Raw genomic sequence first — 21,661 nt, 5'->3', positions numbered from 1 at the left:
TCAGAGCCCTCGCCCTCCTCTTCCTCGACGTCAGAGCCCTCGCCCTCTTCTTCTTCGACGTCAGAGCCCTCGCCCTCCTCTTCCTCAACTTCAGTGCCCTCGCCCCCCTCTTCATTGTCATCTTCCTCTCGCTCAGGTTTATCTTCCTCACTGCTCTCAGCTTTCTCTTCCTCATCCTCACCTTCCTCTTCCTTATCATTATGACTTCTCTCTTCTTCATTATCACTTTCACCTTCCTCTTCCTCATCTTCCCCTCTCTCATCTTCTCTGATCTGATCTTTATCATCACTCCCATCTTCCCTTTCATTGTTCTCATCTTCTTCATTACTATTCTCACTTTCATCAACTCCATATTTCCCATCCTCACTTTCTGCAGTACCCCTTTCTCTACTATTACCTTCTTCAACATAATCTGTTTGTTTTTCCTTTACTTCTGCATTGATTCCAGCTTCTCTACTCTCACTTTCAAATGCATCTTCATTATCCTCATCTTCATCACCTCCTGCTGTCCTACTTTCAACTTCTTTGTTAATTTTGTTTCTTTTAGTTTTATGTTGCACATCTCCTCTGGCTTCTTTACTGTTGCTTTCATCACAATGCTTCCTATTCCCACCTCCCTCATTACTGCTACTTTCATGCTGCATTTTAATTAATTCCCTTACTTCTCCACCTTCTCCATCTTCACTCTGGCCTTGTTCAGATTCACTGCCTTCTTGAACAGTGTCTTCACTATCTTCTTCTGCTTCTTGACCTTGTTCAGCACTTATAATTTTATCAGTGGTTATACTCTCCTCAGTTTGGCCCCAATTGCATTTAGTGCTCATATCATCTATGGTATCTCTCTTACCGAAGTTTATACCATCTCCAGCAGCTTCGTTGTCTTCATCCTCCTCAATTTCTTTTCTTCCTCCCTCTGTATTTGTACTTTCCTGTAATAATGCATCCACAGCAATAGCCCTATCAATTACTTTACTGCCTAATTTCAGAGTTTGTTTTTGTAACATATTTTCTTCTCCCATTTCTTCATTTAAATTTCCCTCTAAATCATCTCGTACCTGCTTTTCATAATGCATAAACTTGCTTTTTGTTTGTTCCTTTCCCTTCTCCTTTTCTACAAAATGAGCACATGGACAATGTTTCATTGATTTATTACCTTTCAGACTATTTCTATTTGCTTTTTTAACGTTATTGGCTGCACTACTATTTCTATGCTTGCTTTCATTGTTATTATTTCCTTCTTTGGTTTTCCTGTCGAACATAAATACTCCCTTTGCTGCTGCTCCTTCACTATGTTTTGGAATGTTTGGTTCAGATTGCTTTGTGGACAAAATTGAAGTTGATTTGGTTTTTCTGTTAATTGTTTTAAGAGGTATTTCAGTTTTAGGGCTTATACCGTCATGTGACAATTCAAAGGTTCCTTCAAAAGGCCTGCTCGGTATTTTTTTAATCCCAGCCATGCCAGAACAGTTTATGCACTTCTGTTTATCAAGCGCACCTTGTGCTTGTGTTATTTTAATGTCCACTGTACTTTGTTTCTCATTCATTATCCCACTGTCATATGTAACTTCGGAGTGACTTGCTGTGGCTGATTGGTTCAATTTGGCTACAATATTTGCTTTGGCTGTTTTTCCCTCCTTACTAACAGTTTGACTCCTACATCTGGTAAGGTTTCCATCTCCCACTGCTTCAAGCATACTTGTGGGCAAATTTAATCTTGGAGACTGAGCTTGCAATGGAACCTTTACTGGCTTTTTAGCCTGGTGCTTAACATTATAATCGGTCTTTCTTTGTCCACCCTTACCAGAACCTTCAAGTTTCTTCTAGTCCAGATGAAAAGCAATGAATGGAAAGGAGAAAAGAAAATTAATAGGAAGTACATTTTAAAATGAATGAAAGGCAAACTTAATCCCCACACAGCTTGTGTTCTGAATAGAAAAAAATAAAGAAGAATTAGCATGAAAACAGACAAAACACAAAATTACAGGGGCAATGGAATAAATTTAAAAAAAAGAAAGGTGACAGATTGAGATAAAATATGTATTGGTCAGTTGAAGTGCACAAATCATCTGAAATTGTTTTAAACATGATAATCAACAATATCACCATTCAAAGGCTTTCATGAAGGCATCAAAAATACTAATCATAGTCTGTCAGCACAAAATCCAACTACTCTGCACTAATTTGAGACAATGCCAACATATTTTTCTCAGTATTCCGAAAAAAGGTAGTAAAGGTAAAAACAAAAGGTAAACTTGTTTCTTCAGATGAGCCGGAGAGTTTTCCTTCAAAACATATGCTGTGTACACCAAGAGTCTATCCATACTCATTGTATATATTGATTAAAAAAGGTATTCCCAGTATTACATTCGTTAGAACCTGTGAATATAAATCTGTAAAAGAACAGCATTTTTAATTCACTGTATGAAGAACTAAACTCCACATATGGGTTCCACCTTTGGAGAAGTGTTTTTTCTATTCAATACCTGCTTTATGATAGAATAATTAAAATAGACATTTAATCAAAGTTATCTGTTAGTAACTGATTTCAAAGTTTAGATCAGGAAAATCCACATCATTCTTACCCGTTCCTTGTGAACTGGTGATAAGGTCAGGGTCTGATCATTAGGATTCACCATTACTGTATGTGTCTGAAAAGCAAAAATTATACAATAAGTTTACAGGTACTTCAAGATAATCAGATCATTAACACAGATTTATGACTATCAACAAAATAGATATTCATAACTTACATAATAGCAAACATTTTTAAATTGTTTTAAGCGTCTAAATATTAGTTCTACATAGCAATCTGGAACATTCAGAAGTTCCTGTTAATAAAATAATCCAACAAAACAACATAATTATGTTGAGGATATCACACAGGCTTCATGCAAACTTGTTCACACAAATAGTGAACCCATGACCACCAAAAAGGAAACTGCACCCAAACAGTCACAGCATCTGTAGTCTTATTAGAGGCTTAACTATTGCTAGTCTTTTTTATTCAACAAAACGTGGGCATCACAGGTAAGAGCAGCATTTATAGAATCATTGAATCCCTACACCGAGGAAGCAGGCCATTCACCCCATCAAGTCTATACCACCCCTCCGAAGAACATCCTACTCAGTCCTCCCCCCACCCCACCCCATCCTAACCATATAACCCTGCATTTTTCCATGGCTAATCCACATACCCAGCACATCACTGGACACTACAGGGCAATTTAACCTGGCTAATCCACCTAACCTGCACATCTTTGCACTCTGGGAGGAAACCCACACAGACAAGAGGAGAACGTGCAAACTCCACACAGGCAGTCACCCAAGGTTAGAATATAACCCGGTTCCCTAGAACTGTGAGGCAGCAGTGCTAACCACTGAGCCATCGTGCCACCCAATCCCTAATTACCCTTCAGGTGATAATGCTGAGCTGCTTTCTTGAACTGCTGCAGTCCATGTGATTAAGGCACTCCAGAGAAGTGTAGTAATTTGATGTAGTTGAGTGCCTAGGCTATTTTAGAGGACAGTTCAGAGTCGCCTATCTAAGCTTGACAAGGTACGGCAGACTTCCTTCCTTGAAGGACATTAATGAAGCACAATACTTTTTTCACTACGATCTAGTAGTTATATGCTACTATACTACACTGACACTAGTATTCACCATTGTGGATTTGAAATCCAGATCCAAGGATACGCGTCCTATCAAAAGGACAGGTAGATGGGCAGAGAGGGTGGGGTTGCCTTGATAGTAATAAATGAAATTAAGTTGATAGCATGAAGAGATGTAGAGGTGGAAGGTGTAGATCTGTGTGGGTAGCATTGAGGAACCACAAAGGAAAAAGTTTGCAGCTGTGTACAGTCATCTTAGCAGTAGTCAGGATGTGCAAAGAAAATAAATCAGGGGATAGAAAAGGCACGTAAGAATCATGGGAGACTTCAATATGCAGGTGGACTGGGAAAATCAGGTTGCTTACGGATCTCATGAAACAAAATTTGTGGAATGTCTGCGAGATGATCTTTTGGAGCAGTTTGTGGTACAACCCATTCTGGAGCAAGCAGTTCTGGACTTGGTGATGCATAATGAGGCAGACTTGATTAGGGACCTTAAGGTGAAGGAACCCTTAGCGGATTCTCCGCTATAAATTCTCCTGTCTCCACCTGTAATGGGTCATGGTTAGGCTTTTCCTGTAACACACCTAAAGAAGACGTTACAGTTTGCATTGTTATATTCCCTTTCGCTTTATCAGTTTCGCGGCCATCACTTGCCGGTTCTAAATTGCTCCCAATCCTCATGAATTATCTTTTAATAATGAGCAATTTTAGCAATGAAGAACAGCTCCCAGTTGATTTACAGGATCGAGCTAGATGCTTAAACCTGTATCACATAGACTTAACGTGGAAATGAAGGTTGTACCATGGCAGCAAGCGAAGTGGGAGAGACAGTGCAATGATTTAAGGTGGAAAAGAACAACACAGGTGGTGGGTTGGGTCTGATTTTGCAGCTTAGGGCAATTTGACTTTAAGTTACCATTAATTCTTGTGTAAAGATGTTGCTTCAGTGATTGCAAGTGGACTAGATGGAGGATTGTAAAGCAACAGAATAAAGAATGCAGAATGCTTGAGGCATAAACATCTAGTTACACAAGAGTGGACAGAGTAAGGTCTCTACGTGAAATGCTGTATGATACGTGCACCCTTTGCATCTCGGACCACAGAATGCTTTACATACTAGGTGCTATAACATCCTTTGTCCTCCTCGCGATGCTCTTCCTTATCAAATGATGAGTCCTGAAAGTTGTCATCCTCTTGCATTTCCATTCCTTTCTGTTGAACAGCACTATGCATTACACAGCAGGCCACAGGAGACTCTGACTGGTGAGTATTGTATGAATCTCTAAACATCATGAAATTACACATGCCAACTCTCTACTCTATGGCAGTTTTTAACCAAAACATAATGTATAGGCAACTGCCTTAATTAGTCCTTGGTTTCTGTATTTGACAATCTAAACCTACTGAAACACAGCTCCTCACACACATCAAAGAGGATGAGCTTCTACATAAATCAATGAGGTGGATAAGGGAATTTTCATGTCTACCAGCTCTACTGCAGCAAACTCTGTAGCGTTTTTGCAGTTCCCTCTTCAATGCCTCTACTGTAACTGTCCTCACCACATCCTCAGGCAACGCATTCAAGATCTTAACCAGCAGAACTACTCTCATGAATCCTTTCTGCACTGTCAACTTTTAATCGGTTCCTGGACAATAAATGTTCTGAGGAAATTCCGAAGTATCACCCAAATTTCAAACAACAAACTTCAACAACTAGTATATATATTACCTTTAAACATAATAAAGTATTCCAAGGGGGATGTAAAACCAAATTTGACACCAAGATGCAGAAATAGACATTACGCAGATGACAAAAAGCTTGGTTGAAGATGAGTTTTAAAGAAAGAAAGAGTTGGAGAGGTTGAGATGGAGTTTGCGAGTTAAGACTATGGCAGCTGAATACAGGCCCAACAAAGGTGGAGCAATTAAAATCTGGAATGCTCAAGAGGTCAGAAACGGGAGCACTGGTGTCAGACAACTGTTAGGCTGGAAATGATTTCAGAGATAAGAGGTACTAGACCATACAGAAATTTGAAAATAAATAAGTGAAATTAAAAACTGAGGCATTGCTTAACTGGGAACCAATGCAGCTGAGAGGACACAAGGGCAACAGGTGAACAGGAGTTGGAGCAAGACAGGGCAGAATTTTGCATAACCTGAAGTTTACAGAAAGTAGAATGTAGCGTGTTGGAATAATCAAATCCAGAGGCAACTAAGACATGGATGAAGCTTTCAGTAGCAGATGATCTGAGGTGGAAGCAGAGTCAAGTGGTCTTACAACAAGTCATTTTATTAATGCTTACATGGATCTGAAAAGTAAAACTTGAATGAATTAAATGCAAAGTGCCTTCTGCCACCTCTAATTTGTATTTCCTGGTCAGATTTTCTTCCCCTCATTTTTTCTTTTCAGACAATGAGAGCTGGGTGTTCTTTAGTACCTGACCCAAGTTGCTACATTGGTATGGGGGTACATCGTCTCAACTAACCTGCTATAATCAATTAATTCAGATTATCCTGGTTTCTATGGATCACTTGCTCACTGGTGAAATCCCTGTTATTGACAGAACCACTAACTCTTGCTTTTAATCAAGATTTTTGTTAATATGTTGGATGTTGGATAGGCAAACTATACAAAAATGTATATTGTTGAACAACTATTCATGTACAAAACCATTTTAAACTATTCACAAATTAAATAGAATCTTTAGCCCTGAAACAGGGCATTCTGTTTAACCAGTCTACGCTCGTGTTTGTACTCCACATGAGCCTGCTCCCACTGCAATTGCTTCTTCATATCCTTCTATTTTCTTTGTTGTGCAGACATGAAGCCTTTGCTCAAATGTGTCAATGCCATCTGCTTCAACTATTTTCATGTGACAGCAAGTTTCACAATATTCTCACTCTCTTTGTAAAGAGATTCTTCTTAAATGAAGTATTTGGTCTATTAGTGATTAACTTATATTCATAGTCTTCTGTTATAGATTCACCCACAAGTGGAAACTGTTTCTTCACATCCATTCTGACGAACTCCCTCATAATTTGAAGAAACATTGATCAGGTGGCCTCTTCATCAAAATAAAACAGCCCCAGTCTACTCAACTTTGCTTGTACAGTCCACCTTCTAAATTCTAATAACATGCTTTTAATCACTTTCTCCAGCCCTTCAAGGTTCTATCTCTAATATGGAGATCAGTACTGCACACAATAGTCCAAATGTGAACGATGGTTCTTTTTAAATTTAACGTTACATCCCCGTTTTATATTCTTATTCCTCTAGAAATGAGCACCAGTACTATATGGACTTCATTTAACAACTTATCTTTGTTCCTAGATCATTTTGTTGCTTAACTCAACCTTTTGATTCTCAGCTTTCATGACGTAATAGCCTCCTTAGTTTTGTTACCAAAATGAACCACCTCATACTTTAGTATACTGAATTTTATTTTCTAATAATCCACCAGATTTAGACAATGTGATCATAATCATATATTAATCATCACTACCCTGACATTACAATATCCTGGAATGACCTTACCATGTTCAACAAATCAGTGGTATCACCAAGGCCTTTGTCATTTTCCTCTTCAGATTGTTCATCAGCAGAACTTTTCTCAGCAGTTTTGATCTCCTTGATCCTTGAAACTTTAAAAAAAACACATTTGATTAATACTTATTATCAATAATGAAATAAATCAAACAATTTATCAATATATTTCATGTGTACGTAAATGTGGAACTAACTTTCAAGTGTAATGTTGCAGTGTGTTGGTTATTTTGAATATTTCAATATTAGCATTATAATACATATGCAATCACAGCCTTCTGTTCTGAAAGAGCTTAATCTCTTCACAAATATTTAACTTAATCTGCTGCCATATCAGATTTTTTTTTTAAATGAATGCTCAAACACACAATACAAAATAATAATTTTAGGTGGATGAGAGACAAATGAAATATTTCACGTTAGCTTAAAATTTAAATGTTTCGATGATAGAGCTGCATGTAAAATGGGTCAAAAACATATGCTATGTTCTTAGATAACAAGGTGTAGAGCTGGATGAACACAGCAGGCCAAGCAGCATCAGAGGAGCAGGAAAGCTGACGTTTTGGGTCTAGACCCTTCTTCAGAAATGGGGGAAGGAAGGGGATTCTGAAATAAATAGGGAGAGAGGGAGAAGCGGATAGAAGATGGACAAAGGAGAAGATAGGTGGACAGGAGACAGACAGGTCAAAGAGGCGGGGTTGGAGCCAGTAAAGGTGAGTGTAGATGGGGAGTTAGGGAAGGGATAGGTCAGTCCAGGGAGGACGGACAGGTCAAGGAGGCGGGATGAGGCTGGTAGGTAGGAGACGGGGGTGGGGCTTGAGGTAGGCGGAGTGGATAGGTGGGAGGAAGGACAGGTTAGGGAGGCAGGGACGAGCTGGGCTGGTTTTGGGATGCAGTCGGGGGAGGGGAGATTTTGAAGCTTGTGAGGTCCACATTGATACCATTGGGCTGCGGGGTTCCCAAGCTAAATATGAGATGCTGTTCCTGCAACCTTCAGGTGGCATCGTTGTGGCACTGCAGGAGGCCCAGGATGGACATTTCATCCAAGGAGTGGGAGGGGGAGTTGAAATGGTTCGCGAGTGGGAGGGGGAGTTGAAATGGTTCGCGACTGGGAGGTGCAGTCGTTTGTCATGAATCGAGCGTAGGTGTTCCACAAAGTGGTCCCCAAGCCTCCGCTTGGTTTCCCTGATGTAGAGAAGGCCACCTCAGGAACAGCGGATACCACATTAGCAGATGTGCAGGTGAACATTGTTATGTTCTATGTGCTATGTTCTTAATTCAGTTTAGTTAGCTTTTAATGTCTCTGTAATATTGTAATCAATTTGTTAAAATTTCAAATTGCTTTTACATGCAAGTATCTTCCAATACTTTGATCACTAAATGTTGTTAATGGATTAGTCCATCACATAGACCTACAAAGGAACATGTCGGCTTTGAAAATGCACTTCAAAACTTAAAAACAAAATTTGTACATCTGGTTTTAAGCATATATTTTGCTTAAATATTGAAAGAAAACACAAGTTTAAAAAAACTGCTTTATTGTTATTGCTGTGGCATTACACTATTTTACAATCTAAGCAAATGTAACAATGGAATGTGATTCCTAAAAATTCTGTAATTGCATGATTAATGAGTTGCTGTGATATAGTCCCACTAGCTATGAGTGCATTACCTCTGTTGGGAGATGGTGAATCTTCATCGATTTGAGCATCATTAACTGGTTTTGAGGCAATGACGTTTTCTTTAGCAATTTTCACTCCAGGAATTGTCTGCCTACTAATCGGCAGAGAGGAATTAAGGAGACCAGCTCCAATTGGAGGTAGTGTGCGTACCAGGTGACCAAACTTATCTGGAGACAATTCCTGAAAACAAATCATTATATATTAAATCTTATATATCTTCACGAAAATCAGGAGTTATAAAGTGGTACTGTTCTTCCCACCCAATGAACAATTACCAAGTAATCCGCTAATTTCTCCCTCCACAAAACCAGAAATTGGGTACGTTGCCATAAATGTCATATACTTTAATAGTAAAGCATGGAACTACTATTGTCAAATTTAACTTTCTGTCTTAACATTAAAACTACTCTCGATGAACGAAGTTTCACTAATTCAAGCTATTGGCTGAAACATCTCACAATTGTAAATTTTAATTGCTGGCATAGAAGGCAATATAAGATAAGGCTCAACAGGCAATGTCCTCTATCATAATGCATTCCCCTTTTTGGCCAAAGTAAACACAAATTTAAAAGAGTTGCATGGAATCTAGATCCAGATTAGGACCTGACTCAAAAGTACAGACTGGTGTGACACTAAAACAGCCCAACCAAAAGGCAGAACATAGAAATGTTAACATCTGAACAAGCAATTCACTCTAACCAGCATTGTTCACCATTTAATTTGCATGACCACAGTCCTAAACATATTTACCCATTGTTACGTATTCCACCATCCTCTTCTCCTTCATTCACCTATCCAGCACAATCATGAACGTGAACACAGACACTGCCTCAAACTCTAATCCTGAAAGCCTTACACCTCTGAATAAAAAAGATTCCATTGATCGCCATTCTAAATCTTTTGCATGCAAACTTGTATTGGCAGCGTCTTCTTCTAGAACTCTTAATTAAAGGAAATAAACTGGAGATTTTATTATGAAGGATAATGTATGCATTTTTTGCACATACCCGCTCTCGACGTCTAACACGTGCTGATAATGCTCGACGTAATGTACTTGGAGTACTTGAATTGCCCAGTGTCATAGAATAAGTATTGGTCAAGTAATTCTCATTTATGTCATCATCTTGAATCACAACATTTTCTGAACCTTTTGGTCTGGGTGTGGCAAGCACAAGCATGTGACATCCTCCACACGCAACCTACAAAAGATACCAAGGAAAACAGCACCAGTGCTTAAATCAGTGACTATAAAGGAAACAATTCTATCAAAGTTGAGAACTGCAATGGCATTTACATCAATAGGCAATGTTTCCCTGGAGATCACCTGCAGCAGAAAAAATAACATTTTTCCCCAAATTCCTGGCGATGCATATCTTCTAGTACACTGCTCTTATCTGACAATTCCAGCAAGCGTGCCTTGGCCTATGCAACAATTGGAAAGGTAAAAATGGATAGGAGTATATTTCCTAATATTTGAAGTTACTTTATGAGAATCCATTGATTTTTCTCATAAATCAACTAATAAAGAAGACACCCAAAGTCCAAAAGAAGCTTCCAAAAATTCTTGATAAAACTCTTCAAACACAAGGGAAGCAAAATTCCAAGTACCCTGTTGATAGAATTATGACCCCTTAAACAGGTCTGTACTGATTATTCTTAACCATGGCCAAACTTTGAAATCAACAGTGAAAATACAGCATTGCTGCTGACCCCAAAGAAACGTGCCCACAAATGTCTAGCAACCTCTGTAGTAGGAAGTTTACATTTGTTAATGTTAATTTCATTCTTGTGCTAGCTATGGGGGATATTTGCCTTGCAACAAGTGATGTAATTAAGCAGTTTAAGTAGCCAAACACCTGAATTCTCAGACTACTACCAGGAAGCAAAAGGTATTGATTATAATTTAGTTTTTAACCATTTCACAAGCAAAGATTTAATGTATATATGGGACGAAGGTAAAAGATGAAATAGTAAATTCAAAATATAAATTTTAATTTATGGATATTTTTAATCATTATACACTGGGAATAGGAGTTCAAATCTGACTGTGGCAACTGAGGGAATTTAAGTTACTAAAAATGGAAGCCAGCCTCTGTAATAAAGTGAAACTATCACTTGTCACTGATAATGAACTGCACACAGTTTACTTCAGGGAAGGAAATCTGCCTTCCTCACCCAGTCTGGCCTAAATATAATTCATATAAACAGCAATGTGGTTTATTCTTACTTGGTCTAGCAAGCCCTTCAGTTCAAGGGATGAGCAACAAATGCTGGTCTTGCCAGTGATAAAGGAAAATAAAGGAAAAATAAAGGCTTTTATAGTGAAACTAAATGCAAAAACACATAGTCAATTTGAGTTGATTTCCAAGTCTTCCCTCTGCAAGGATAACACCGGATAGCAACATCTGGACTTTTTCACTTTCGATTACATGTGTGAAAGTCAGATGTTGCTCTCAATTTCACAGAGAAACTATGAAACCCAGAGTTTTGTGATCACAACAACCCCAAAAATCTGATTAGTAATCTGTGGAGAATATTGATTAACTGATATAATCTACTTAGGTTACACTGTAAGATCATTTTAATATCCAAGTTATTTTGTTTGATTCTAATTTTCATACACTTTGAAACTCCACTGTACGTTGAACAGGAACATCTACTGTCATTTCGGGTCCCTTTTAAAAAATGTAAAGGTGCCTTCAATTGGCACAGATCATTCAGGACATGTTTACATGTAGTGGAATCCTTTGTTCCACACCGTATTGTCTCTTATTCCTAAAGTTAGGCCCATTCATCCTCTGTCAAATGGATAAAATGTTATAGCAGGAGGCAACACTGTATTACCTCCCAGGTGAATGAAAAAGGGCATAACAATTAATTTTATTAATAATTTATTGCGTAGGAGAATCAAAAACCAATATATATTTACCAATATTTAAACCAATATATAGTTGTCCAATATACTTATGTTGTCAGGTCAAATTGATCACACCATTAATGATGGCCCTGTAGCCAAACTTCACCCCAGTTTTGCACAGGAAAAATTGCTCTCCTCATACTCAGTTAAAGATTGAAAGTTCAGAATTCTCCCAATTCATATGGACAGAGTTTGGCATTTTGCACAAGTTAACATTTAATAGAATCTTTGTGAGGATATAAGATATTGTTTTAAATACTTACTGATTGGACCATGAACTTCAAAAATCTAGAGCAAAGTGTAGGTTTAAATTGATTGGTAAAATTCTCTTCTCCAAGTCCCAACTTGCCATGCCGTCCATCTCCAAAGGTATACAAAAGACCATTGCCTATCAGTAAGATATAAGCAATGATAAAAGATTGACATTTGGAGTATATCTTAGTACAATGTCTGGACTGACATTGGCTGAGGTGAGGATAAGGAAAGGAATAAGGCACAAGCTGCAACCAAGACTGATTTCCAGATGGAACAATCAATGATGATACAGAACAACACAGAATTTATTAATTAATTTAAATCGATTATTTGGTTTTTTCTGTTTACTTCTTAATACGAGGAAGGCTTTAGACATTGAACAGAAAGTTAAGATGGTGGCAAGACCAGGAAGCAACATTAAACATTTGCTCCGCTTGGTGCCTGGCACACATTTCTCTCCCCTCCCCTCCCCACCCCCGCACATGCTCACTCTTTCTCCTTTTCAGAGCTGCAGTGGAATGGTGTCACAGTTGAATCATAACATTTTAACAAGTTGTTGATAATATGTTTTTTATCATCTACTTTCAAGTACTGTATTAATGTTTTTGAAAGCTTAATTTCCATATGTGCAATGTCAGAATGTCAAAATAATGTCAGAAATTAAACAAAAATTCTTCATCTAGAAGTTTGCCTCAATATTTGTTTAACAACAAATGTTGAAGCGCAAGTGACTAAAATAGTTTAACAAAGGAAGACATCGGCAATTTTTTACACTGTTGCACTCGAGTCAAATTTGGAGATAATATTTGGCGTACCAAAGTTAAGCACTGAAGCTAACAGATGTTTGTTATTTGTTTGTTGGGCAAGTATGGAGTGATTTTAAAGATCTTAAGACTCTCTGGGGAAGATTTGCTCAAGGGGAATGCTGTCAACTTTCATTGCAGTTTCCGAAGTCATCTGTTCAGGAAGTGCTCCCTCTAGTGTTGTGGTGATAACAACCAATAAAATCTCCATTAGTATGAGCTTGGCTTATTTGACGACATTTCTATGTCTGAATCAGAAAGTTGTAGTTAATGTCCAGCACTTATCTCCATTGCAATAATGAACTATTGCATCTATTTTCAGGGCTTTCTGTAAAAACAATAAACCAACATAAAGTATTCGTCTGAGTGTCAACACAAAAAATATTACGTACTTGTCACTACAGCAGTATGGTTCTCTCCACATGAAATAAACTGTACATTTTTCTTCTTCAACTGTTCTATCACCTTTGGCAATGAAGATTCAAAAATGAATGTGCCAAGTCCTAACTGGCCAAACTGACCAAAGCCAAATGCATATACCTCCTCTTCTGTAGAAAGACCAAACAGAAGATATGAGGTGAAGAAATTTATCAACAAAATATGACAGCTGCAATCCTTTGCTTTTATTACCAATCAAATCTTATGGTCAAAAATCAATATGCTCACAAAGATTAGATATATACAATTTTATTGTCATTTTGCAAATGGAAATATACTTTGGCAGATCATTTGAAATAGAGCTAAGAATTTGCAATCTCAGAATTAGAAACACTTAATCCATAAATGATGAAATAAAAATGTAGAATTCTACTCAATTTTTTTGTAAACTTGAATACCTACACATCATTATAATATAATGCTAAGGTGTTTATTTAAAGGGCATACAAGCAGACGAAAATTAGGATTACTGCAAATAAGAGGGTGAATAAAATGATTCGTAACTTCAATCTTATAAACTCAATATGAATCAATCTTCACCAGTTCTAATACTTTCATAGATGCACATAGAATTTGAGGATTTGAAAGTTCATTCATTTTCCAAAATGTCATTGGGCTTCAATGTTTTTTCCCTTCAGTTGTAGTTGCAAGTAATCTATTGGGTCTATTTTCAACCCAATTGTGGAGGAGTAACTTATATGCCATATAATTTAATGTAATACATATTAGAGTGTGATTTTGACATCAATCTTTGAAATCCATTTTGAATAACTGTAATCGCACCTGCAAGAACAATGGTATGATCTCCCCCACAGGAAACTTGGATGACCTTTCCTGAAATACCAGTAACAAGCTGTGGGATGCGGTGATTTATTAGCTGATCAGGTGGTAATCCCAGCTTTCCATTGTCAGATTCTCCAAAGGTGTAGAGTTGTCCATCATCTGTGGGAATCAAATATAAATATGTTGTAATAATTCAGTTAATGATGATCCTGTACAATAGCTTGAGAAACAAGAGAAATAGAAGCAAACGCAGGCCTCTCAGCCCCTCACATCTGCCCCACCATTCAATAAGATCATAGCTGCTCTGCCCAGGCTTCAACTCCTTTTTGTTCTATCTCATCAGAACTCTTACTTCCCTAATATTCCAAAATCTTTCTGTCTCCTCATTAAATACTTCCAGTGATCTAGCCTCCACAACTCTCTGGGGTAGAGAATTCCAGACAGTCACCACTCTCTGAGAGAAGAAAGTCCATTACATATTAGTTTTTAAATAAGTGTCCCATACTCTGTAACTATGTCCCCTAGTTCGAGATCCTCCCTCTAGTGGAAACCCATTCGCAACATCTACTCTGTCACGTCAAAGAACAGTACAGCACAAGAATAGGCCCTTCTGCTCGCCAACACATGATGCCTTTCTAAACTAAAAACCTTTTGCCCCTACACTGACCATATCCCTCTATTCCCTGCCTATTCATATATCTGTCAAGACCCTTAAGAAACTCATACATTTCAATAAGATAACCTCTCATCCTTCTAAATACCAACAAATAAAGGCCTAACCTGTTCAGCCATTCTTAATAAGTCAATCCCTTCAAGCCAGGAATCAGCCGATTGAATCACTTTTCAATTACTCCCAATGCCAGTACCTCCATTCTTAAATACGGGACCAAAATGTACACAGTAATCCAGGTGCGACCTCACCCAGGAGAGTTGTAACAAGTCTTCCCTATTTTTAAAAACTCTAACCCCCTAGCAACAAAGGCCAAAATTTCATTTGACACTGTAATTACTTGCTTCACCTGCACACTAATGTTTTGTGTCATGCACAAGAACATCCAGATCACACTGCGCTGCAGTATTTTGGGATGTCTCTCTGACAGAGATGCCTTACAGGTTTTGTTCACCATGCCCCTGCTTAACTACAATATCTAAACTATCTTATAATAACAAGACAGGTAATATATAATATATATAAGACAGATGATATACAATAGGGGTTTGTAGCCTATGGGTCTCAACATCCAAGGAATCACAGCCAAAATTTTCTGTTCTCAAGTTTGTCCAATGCAGCAGTGCAGTTCTCACCAAGAGTTAACAACTGCGTGGTCCTTTAAATCATTGCAGTTTGTAAAACAGTGGGTGTAGCCTAATGATCCAATCTGTATGCCTGAATGATATCCTAAAAAATCTAATGGGAATGTAGAGATAACAAAGTGTGGAGCTGGAGGAACACAGCAGGCCAGGCAGCACCAGAGGAACAGGAAGCTGACTTTTCGGGTCAGGACGCTTCTTCAGAAAATCAGCTTTCCTGTTCCTCTGATGCTGCCTGGCCTGTTGTGTTCCTCCAGCTCCACAATTTGTTATCTCTGACTCCAACATCTGCAGTTCTTGCTATCTCTCTAATGGGAATGTAGCTGCTTTTACTTGAAATTCTTGTGGATTAAACAGCTTTCTTGCTGCCCAGAAGACAAAACAGTAAAACATGTCCAACTTTTTTATTCATTCAGAGAACGCAAACTCCACTGACCAAGCCAGCATTTATTATCTATCTCTAGTTGCGCTCAATGATGATGAGCAGCATTCTTGAATCACTGCAGTCCATTTGGTATGTGTACACAGTGTTGTTAGGGAAGGAGTTCCAGGACTTTTACCCAGTGACACAAAGTCAGAATGCTGAATGGCTTCAATGAGAATTTGCTGGTAGTGGTGCTTCCATGATTCTGTTGTCTTTGTTCTTCAAAACGGTTGTGATTGTGGGTTTGGAAGGTGCAAAGGAACCTTGGTGATTTTGTGCAATGCATCTCGTACATGGTACACTTTGCTGCTATATACTTCAGCGATGGAGGGACTGAAAGTTTGAGGATGTGGAACCATTCAAGTAGGCTGATCTGACATGGTTGGTATCTAGTTTCTGAGCATTGCTGGTGCTGTACTCATCCAGCTGAGTGAAAATATTTCACCACACTCCTGACTTGTGCCTTGTGGACACAAGGCTTTGGAGAGTTATGAGGTGGGTTACTCACTGCAAATTTTCTAGCTTCTGAGCTGTTCTAATGGCCACGGTACATATACACAAAGATACAACGAACAGTACAGCACACCAAGACTGCGTCGACACACAATGCCTTTCTAACTTAAAACCTTTTGCCTCTATGTTGTCCGTATCCCTCTATTCCCTGCCTATGCGTACATCTGTCAAGATGTCTCTTAAATTATTGTCTCCAACTCCACCACCTCCTCTAGCAGCGCATTCCAGACACTTACCACCCTCTGTGTAAAACACTTGCCTCTCACATCTCATAGTCATAGACTACAGCATGGAAACAGGCCCTTCGACCCAACTTGCCATGCTGCCCAGTTTTCACAATTAAACTAGTCCCATTTGATTGCGTTTGATCTATATCCCTCCATAGCAATCCCATCCATGTTTCTTAAATGATAAAATCGTACTCGCTTCCATCACTACCTCTGGCAGCCCATTCCAGACACTTACAACGCTCTCTGTGAAAAAATTGCCCCTCTGCAGCCTTTCATATCTCTCGCCTCTCACCTCAAACCTGTGCTCTCTAGTTTTAGACTCGCGTGGCATGGGGAAAAGCTGTTGGCTATCTACCTTATCCATGCCTCTCATGATTTTATGGATCTCTATAAGGTCACCCCTCAGTCTCCTACACTCCAGGGCAAAAAGTCCAGTCTATCCAACATCTCCCTTAAAGGGTCCCGACTCGAAACGTCAGCGTTCCTGCTCCTCTGATGCTGCCTGGCCTGCTGTGTTCCTCTAGCTCCACACTGTGTTACCTCCCATAAATTTACCCCTTTTTACCTTAAACCTACGTCCCCTAGTAACTGACATTTCAATCCCAGGAAAAAGACACCGATTATCCATTCTTTCCTTAACTCTCATTATTGTATAAACTTTTATCAAGAACTTCTATCACTTCTATGGTGAGTCCAGTTCAATTTCTGGTCAATAGTAAGCCTCACAATATTGGTAACGGGAGATGCAGCAATGAACGGGAAGTGGCAATCATAAGATTCTGTCTTGTTGGAGGTGATCATTACCTGGCACTTGAGATACAAAGGTTACTCATCGCTTGTCAGATGAAGCCTGAATATTATCCAGGTTTTGCAGCATTTGAATAAACTTCAGTATCTGAGGAGTTGTGAATGGTGCTAAATGTTGTGCAACAATCAGCATATGTTCTCATTTCTGAAATTATAATGGAGGTAATGTCATTGAAGCAACTGTAGATAGTTGGGTTTTGGCTTCTACTCTGAGGAACTCTTGCAGAGATACCCTGGAATTGCAATGCCTGACTTCCAACAACCACAACCATTTTCTTTTGTGCTAGGTATGACTCCAGCCATCTGAGAGTCTTCCCTCTATTTCCCACTGACATTAATTTTGCTAGGGCTACTCAATGTCACACTCAGTCAAGTGTGGCCTTTTTGACAAGGGCAGTCCTCTCTTGCTATGTTTGAATCAAAGCTATAATGGAGTCAGGAGCTGAGTGGCCCTGAGCATCAGTGAGCAGGTTATTATTAAGCAAGTGTTGCTTGATAGTATCGTTAACAATTTCCATCAATTGGCAGTTGATGGATAGCAGGCCGTTAGGGTGGTAATTGGCTGGATTGGACTTGTTCTGCTAGTGTTGTAACCATCAGTTAGGTTAGAGGCAGTTCTGGAGCTCCCGTCTTCAATAGTTTTGCTGGAGTGTTGTCAAGTCCAATAGTCTTTCCAATATCAATGCCTTCAGCCATTTCTTGATATTACGTGGAATGAATGGCACTGGCTGAATACTGGCATCTGTGACACTGGGGATTTTCAGAGAGGTCAAGATGGATCATCTTCTTGGCAGTCTGCCTGAAGATTGTTGCAAAGGTTCAGCCTTGTATTTTAATCTGATGTTCTGGGTTTTCCAAACTTTGAGGATGGGAATATATCTGGAGCCCCATCCTTTTGTGACTTGTTTAATTGTCCACTATATTCAAGACAATAGTAGGGCTGCAGATCTTAGATCTGATCTGTTGGTTGGGGAGTCACTTAGACCTGTCCATCAGATTCAGCTTGAATACAAATCTACTTTGGAACATAATGGGCAGAAATAATTGTGCAACAAAGTAAGGGATTTGATGGGGAAGAAAGGTCAAACAAACAAAGGTATTTTATGCAAGTATTGCAAGTATTTTCTTAATGTAAATCACAGAAAATAACTAAACTGAGTGGATCAATGGAAGAATATAATTTCATGCTTCTTAAACTAGTTTTAAAAGATGGCACTTAAACTGTGAAGTCTACATCTTTCAATGTTTGTAAGCCAAATTAATATTTTTGACTCACATCAATGTTTATTTCAATAAATATTTTGTCTTACTAAGATTGGAAAAGTAGTGTTGTTTCAGTCACAGTAAGACATGAAAATTACTTTAGAAGTTATGCATCCTTTAAATACTGAAATGGAAAGTCCACTGGTATTGAAAGAATTGCAAAGTGAGACTATAACCTTGTGAAAATTACATTATCTTTGCCAATAGTTAAAGATTCCTTCTTGCCAAATCTGAGGGTCATTTGAAATTCATTTTTGACCCATCCTTAGGAAAGAGAGTTGCAAAAGAGTAGGTAACTAATCTCTTCTCAGATCTTTGCTGACACCACTTTGGAGCTAAATGCACTCTTGATGCTCCACGCTTTCAGCTGGAGAAGATTATCTACTTTGTGACTCAGAAATGGTTCAACTGAGATTTCCATATGTTTTGTCATTTGACCTGTTTTTGAGCTCATTCCAGGCCACCACATCAGCTAGAAAAAAGCATTTTCAGGTACAGTTCTTCTGCAGTGATCTAAAATATATTACTGAAACAACAATAAAATTGAGCCATATTTTGCAGCAAACTACAATCAAACAACAAATATGAACACGTTTTTAAGATTACTAAATGCATTCAATAGAAACAAAAATATAATATACAATGAATAAAACGTAATAATGGCAGTGGTTTAAATTAATGACAACAATAAATGTATTTCACGACATGAGATTAAAAAATTAAATCATCAGAACATTTTAAATAGATCAGGCTCTATCCTTGAATATAGAAGATTAAGAAGTGATCTAATTGAGGTAATTAAGAATATTAAATGATCTAATAGAGTAGATCATTTATATACGATCGATAGGCATACAATTCCTCTGGGATGGTCTTGTGATGTAGTGGTAGTAGGCTCATGCGTCACCTGCCCTGGAGGTATGTCATAACATTTCCAAACAGGCTGATTGCAAAATAGCATAATTCATCTAGTGGACAATCCCAGAGTGAGGGGATAGTACCTCAAATTAAAGGTTCATCATTCAAGGGTCATATTAGAAAGCTGTTATTTATGTAAAGGGTTGTGCAAATCTGGAAATCTCTCCCCAGTATTAGTCAGTCGAAAATCTCAGTACAGTTTGACACATTTTTCTTATGCAAGCGTATTTAAATAGAGTTTAGGTGCATTTCAGACATGATCTAACTGAATGGCTTGAGGGGACAAGGGGCTGAGTCCTGTCCCTAGGCTCTTGCACAAACGTGATTAAAAAACAAGAAAATCAACAGAAAACCCTGATTATGTTTTTTTTAGAAAAAATACCTGTTACAAAGGCAGAATGGTAATATCCACAGGAAACCCAGCTAATTGATTTTCCGACATCTACTTGGTGTGGCACACTGGCATTGTTTTCAGTATCAAGACCAATCTGTCCCTCAGAATTGTCACCCCACATAAAGAGCTTCCCATCCTCTGAAAAATATGTTCAATGAAACAAGAAACAAATAAAAGGAACACAGATGTGAAAGTATTTCTTCAATGTTAAACAAAATAATACTCAGAAAAAAAAATCATGCACAATTTTTACAACAGCACATTCAATATCATTCCACACTTGTACTTTATTGAGGAAGTAATAACAGGAAATGAGGAAATAATTATTGCAATAAACAGACTATTTGCAGTGAAGTTTAGCTTATTTAGACTTCTCGGTAACTGGATCACTTTGGCCAAATTTCTAAGCAATAGAAGACAGAAATAGTGTTGACCAATTGTTTGGGATTGTCAGAAAGAGGATTATACAATCATTCAAACATTCAGTTTTGTTGCTACTATTATAGCATCTTTGTATGTTAGTACATTTTTATCTCATCAATAACTTTCCTTAAAACCATATTATAATTAAATTTACCAGCACATGTGAAAGGAGTAATGAGAACTACAAAGCAAAGGAGTGAAAAAGATTGACCACAATGCTGCTGAAAAAATTGAACTGGAAAATTTATGGAACAGTGGAATCTACTCAAGTTGATTAATGGGATACAAAGGAAGTCAATATTATCAGACAACAAATGTGATATCTGCATATCAATGGAAAGACTGGACATGAGCAATCAGAAGGGGTATGTAAGTATGAAAAAATTGGGACAACTCTAAGAGTATAAGCATTATAAAAAGATGCAAAAGTTGACCAAAAAAACAAAGAGATGGAAAGAGAAAAAAACTTGCAAAAATATTTCAAGGATGATAGTATTTTTTCAAAGTACATCAATAAGAGGGTAATAAAGTGAATGCTGAGCATATTAAAATACATTTATATATTATAGAATACAAGGCTTATATTTTCCTTTGTTTTCATCGAGAAAAAAAAGAGCATATAACAATAGAGACCAGAGATTGCACAGCAGGAGAAATCTAGAGAGAATACTGGAGAAACTCAGCAGGTCTGGCAACATCTGTGAAGTGAGAAACATTTGAGAACTGAAGAAGAGTTATACCAAACTTGAAACATTAACTGTGTTTCCCTGTCCTGCTAAATTTCTTCAACATTTTCTTTGTTGTTTCAGATTTCCAGCATCTGCGGTATTTTACTTTTACCTCATATAGATTAATAGAAGTTATACATTATTACACATTAGAAAACAATGTTTTTAATGTAAAAAAATTTAATAAGATTGAAACTAGACAAATCTCAAGCTCTACTTGATTTTTCATGCAAGAATATTAAAAAGAAATTTCCAATTTACAGCAATTAAACAACAATTTCTTTTTTTTTACAAATTAAACTTTTGTCATTTATTACATTTAAATTGAGGATGCATTGCTAATACATTTTCAAAGCTTGCTCGATTCAGGAACCATTCCAGAGATTGTAAGTTAGCAAAGGTTAGTGCATGCAGGGGAGTGGGATTGGTGTATATGTTCATATTGTGATTGACAGTTACCGAATTGATGCTTGTTGTTTTTACAACAGATTACCCAGTCAGGGGACTTCACATTTTGTGCAGCTTTCAAAGATTAGCAATGTTATCAGTAAGCTGCATGGCTGCATATTTCCACCATCCCCACCCGCCACCTGCCACCGCCACCCCAATCCCACCA

The 21,661-nt window shown here is 38.0% G+C and overlaps 1 protein-coding gene across 1 annotated transcript in view; it reads right to left on the bottom strand.

Moving 5' to 3' along the window:
- rpgra (retinitis pigmentosa GTPase regulator a) overlaps positions 1-21,661 on the bottom strand; it is a 97,499-nt gene that overhangs the window by 42,208 nt on the left and 33,630 nt on the right. The window contains 8 exon segments of the mRNA XM_048603147.1: positions 2,583-2,648; positions 7,148-7,254; positions 8,829-9,018; positions 9,846-10,037; positions 12,019-12,143; positions 13,206-13,361; positions 14,035-14,193; positions 19,883-20,032. Of these exon segments, the coding sequence (XP_048459104.1) occupies positions 2,583-2,648; positions 7,148-7,254; positions 8,829-9,018; positions 9,846-10,037; positions 12,019-12,143; positions 13,206-13,361; positions 14,035-14,193; positions 19,883-20,032 (1,145 nt within the window).

Source organism: Rhincodon typus, chromosome 11, assembly GCF_021869965.1.
Source record: "Rhincodon typus isolate 14 chromosome 11, sRhiTyp1.1, whole genome shotgun sequence".
Classification (NCBI taxonomy): domain Eukaryota; kingdom Metazoa; phylum Chordata; class Chondrichthyes; order Orectolobiformes; family Rhincodontidae; genus Rhincodon; species Rhincodon typus.
Note: the sequence above shows the minus strand (reverse complement) of the source record. Positions and strands in the feature narration are given on the sequence as shown.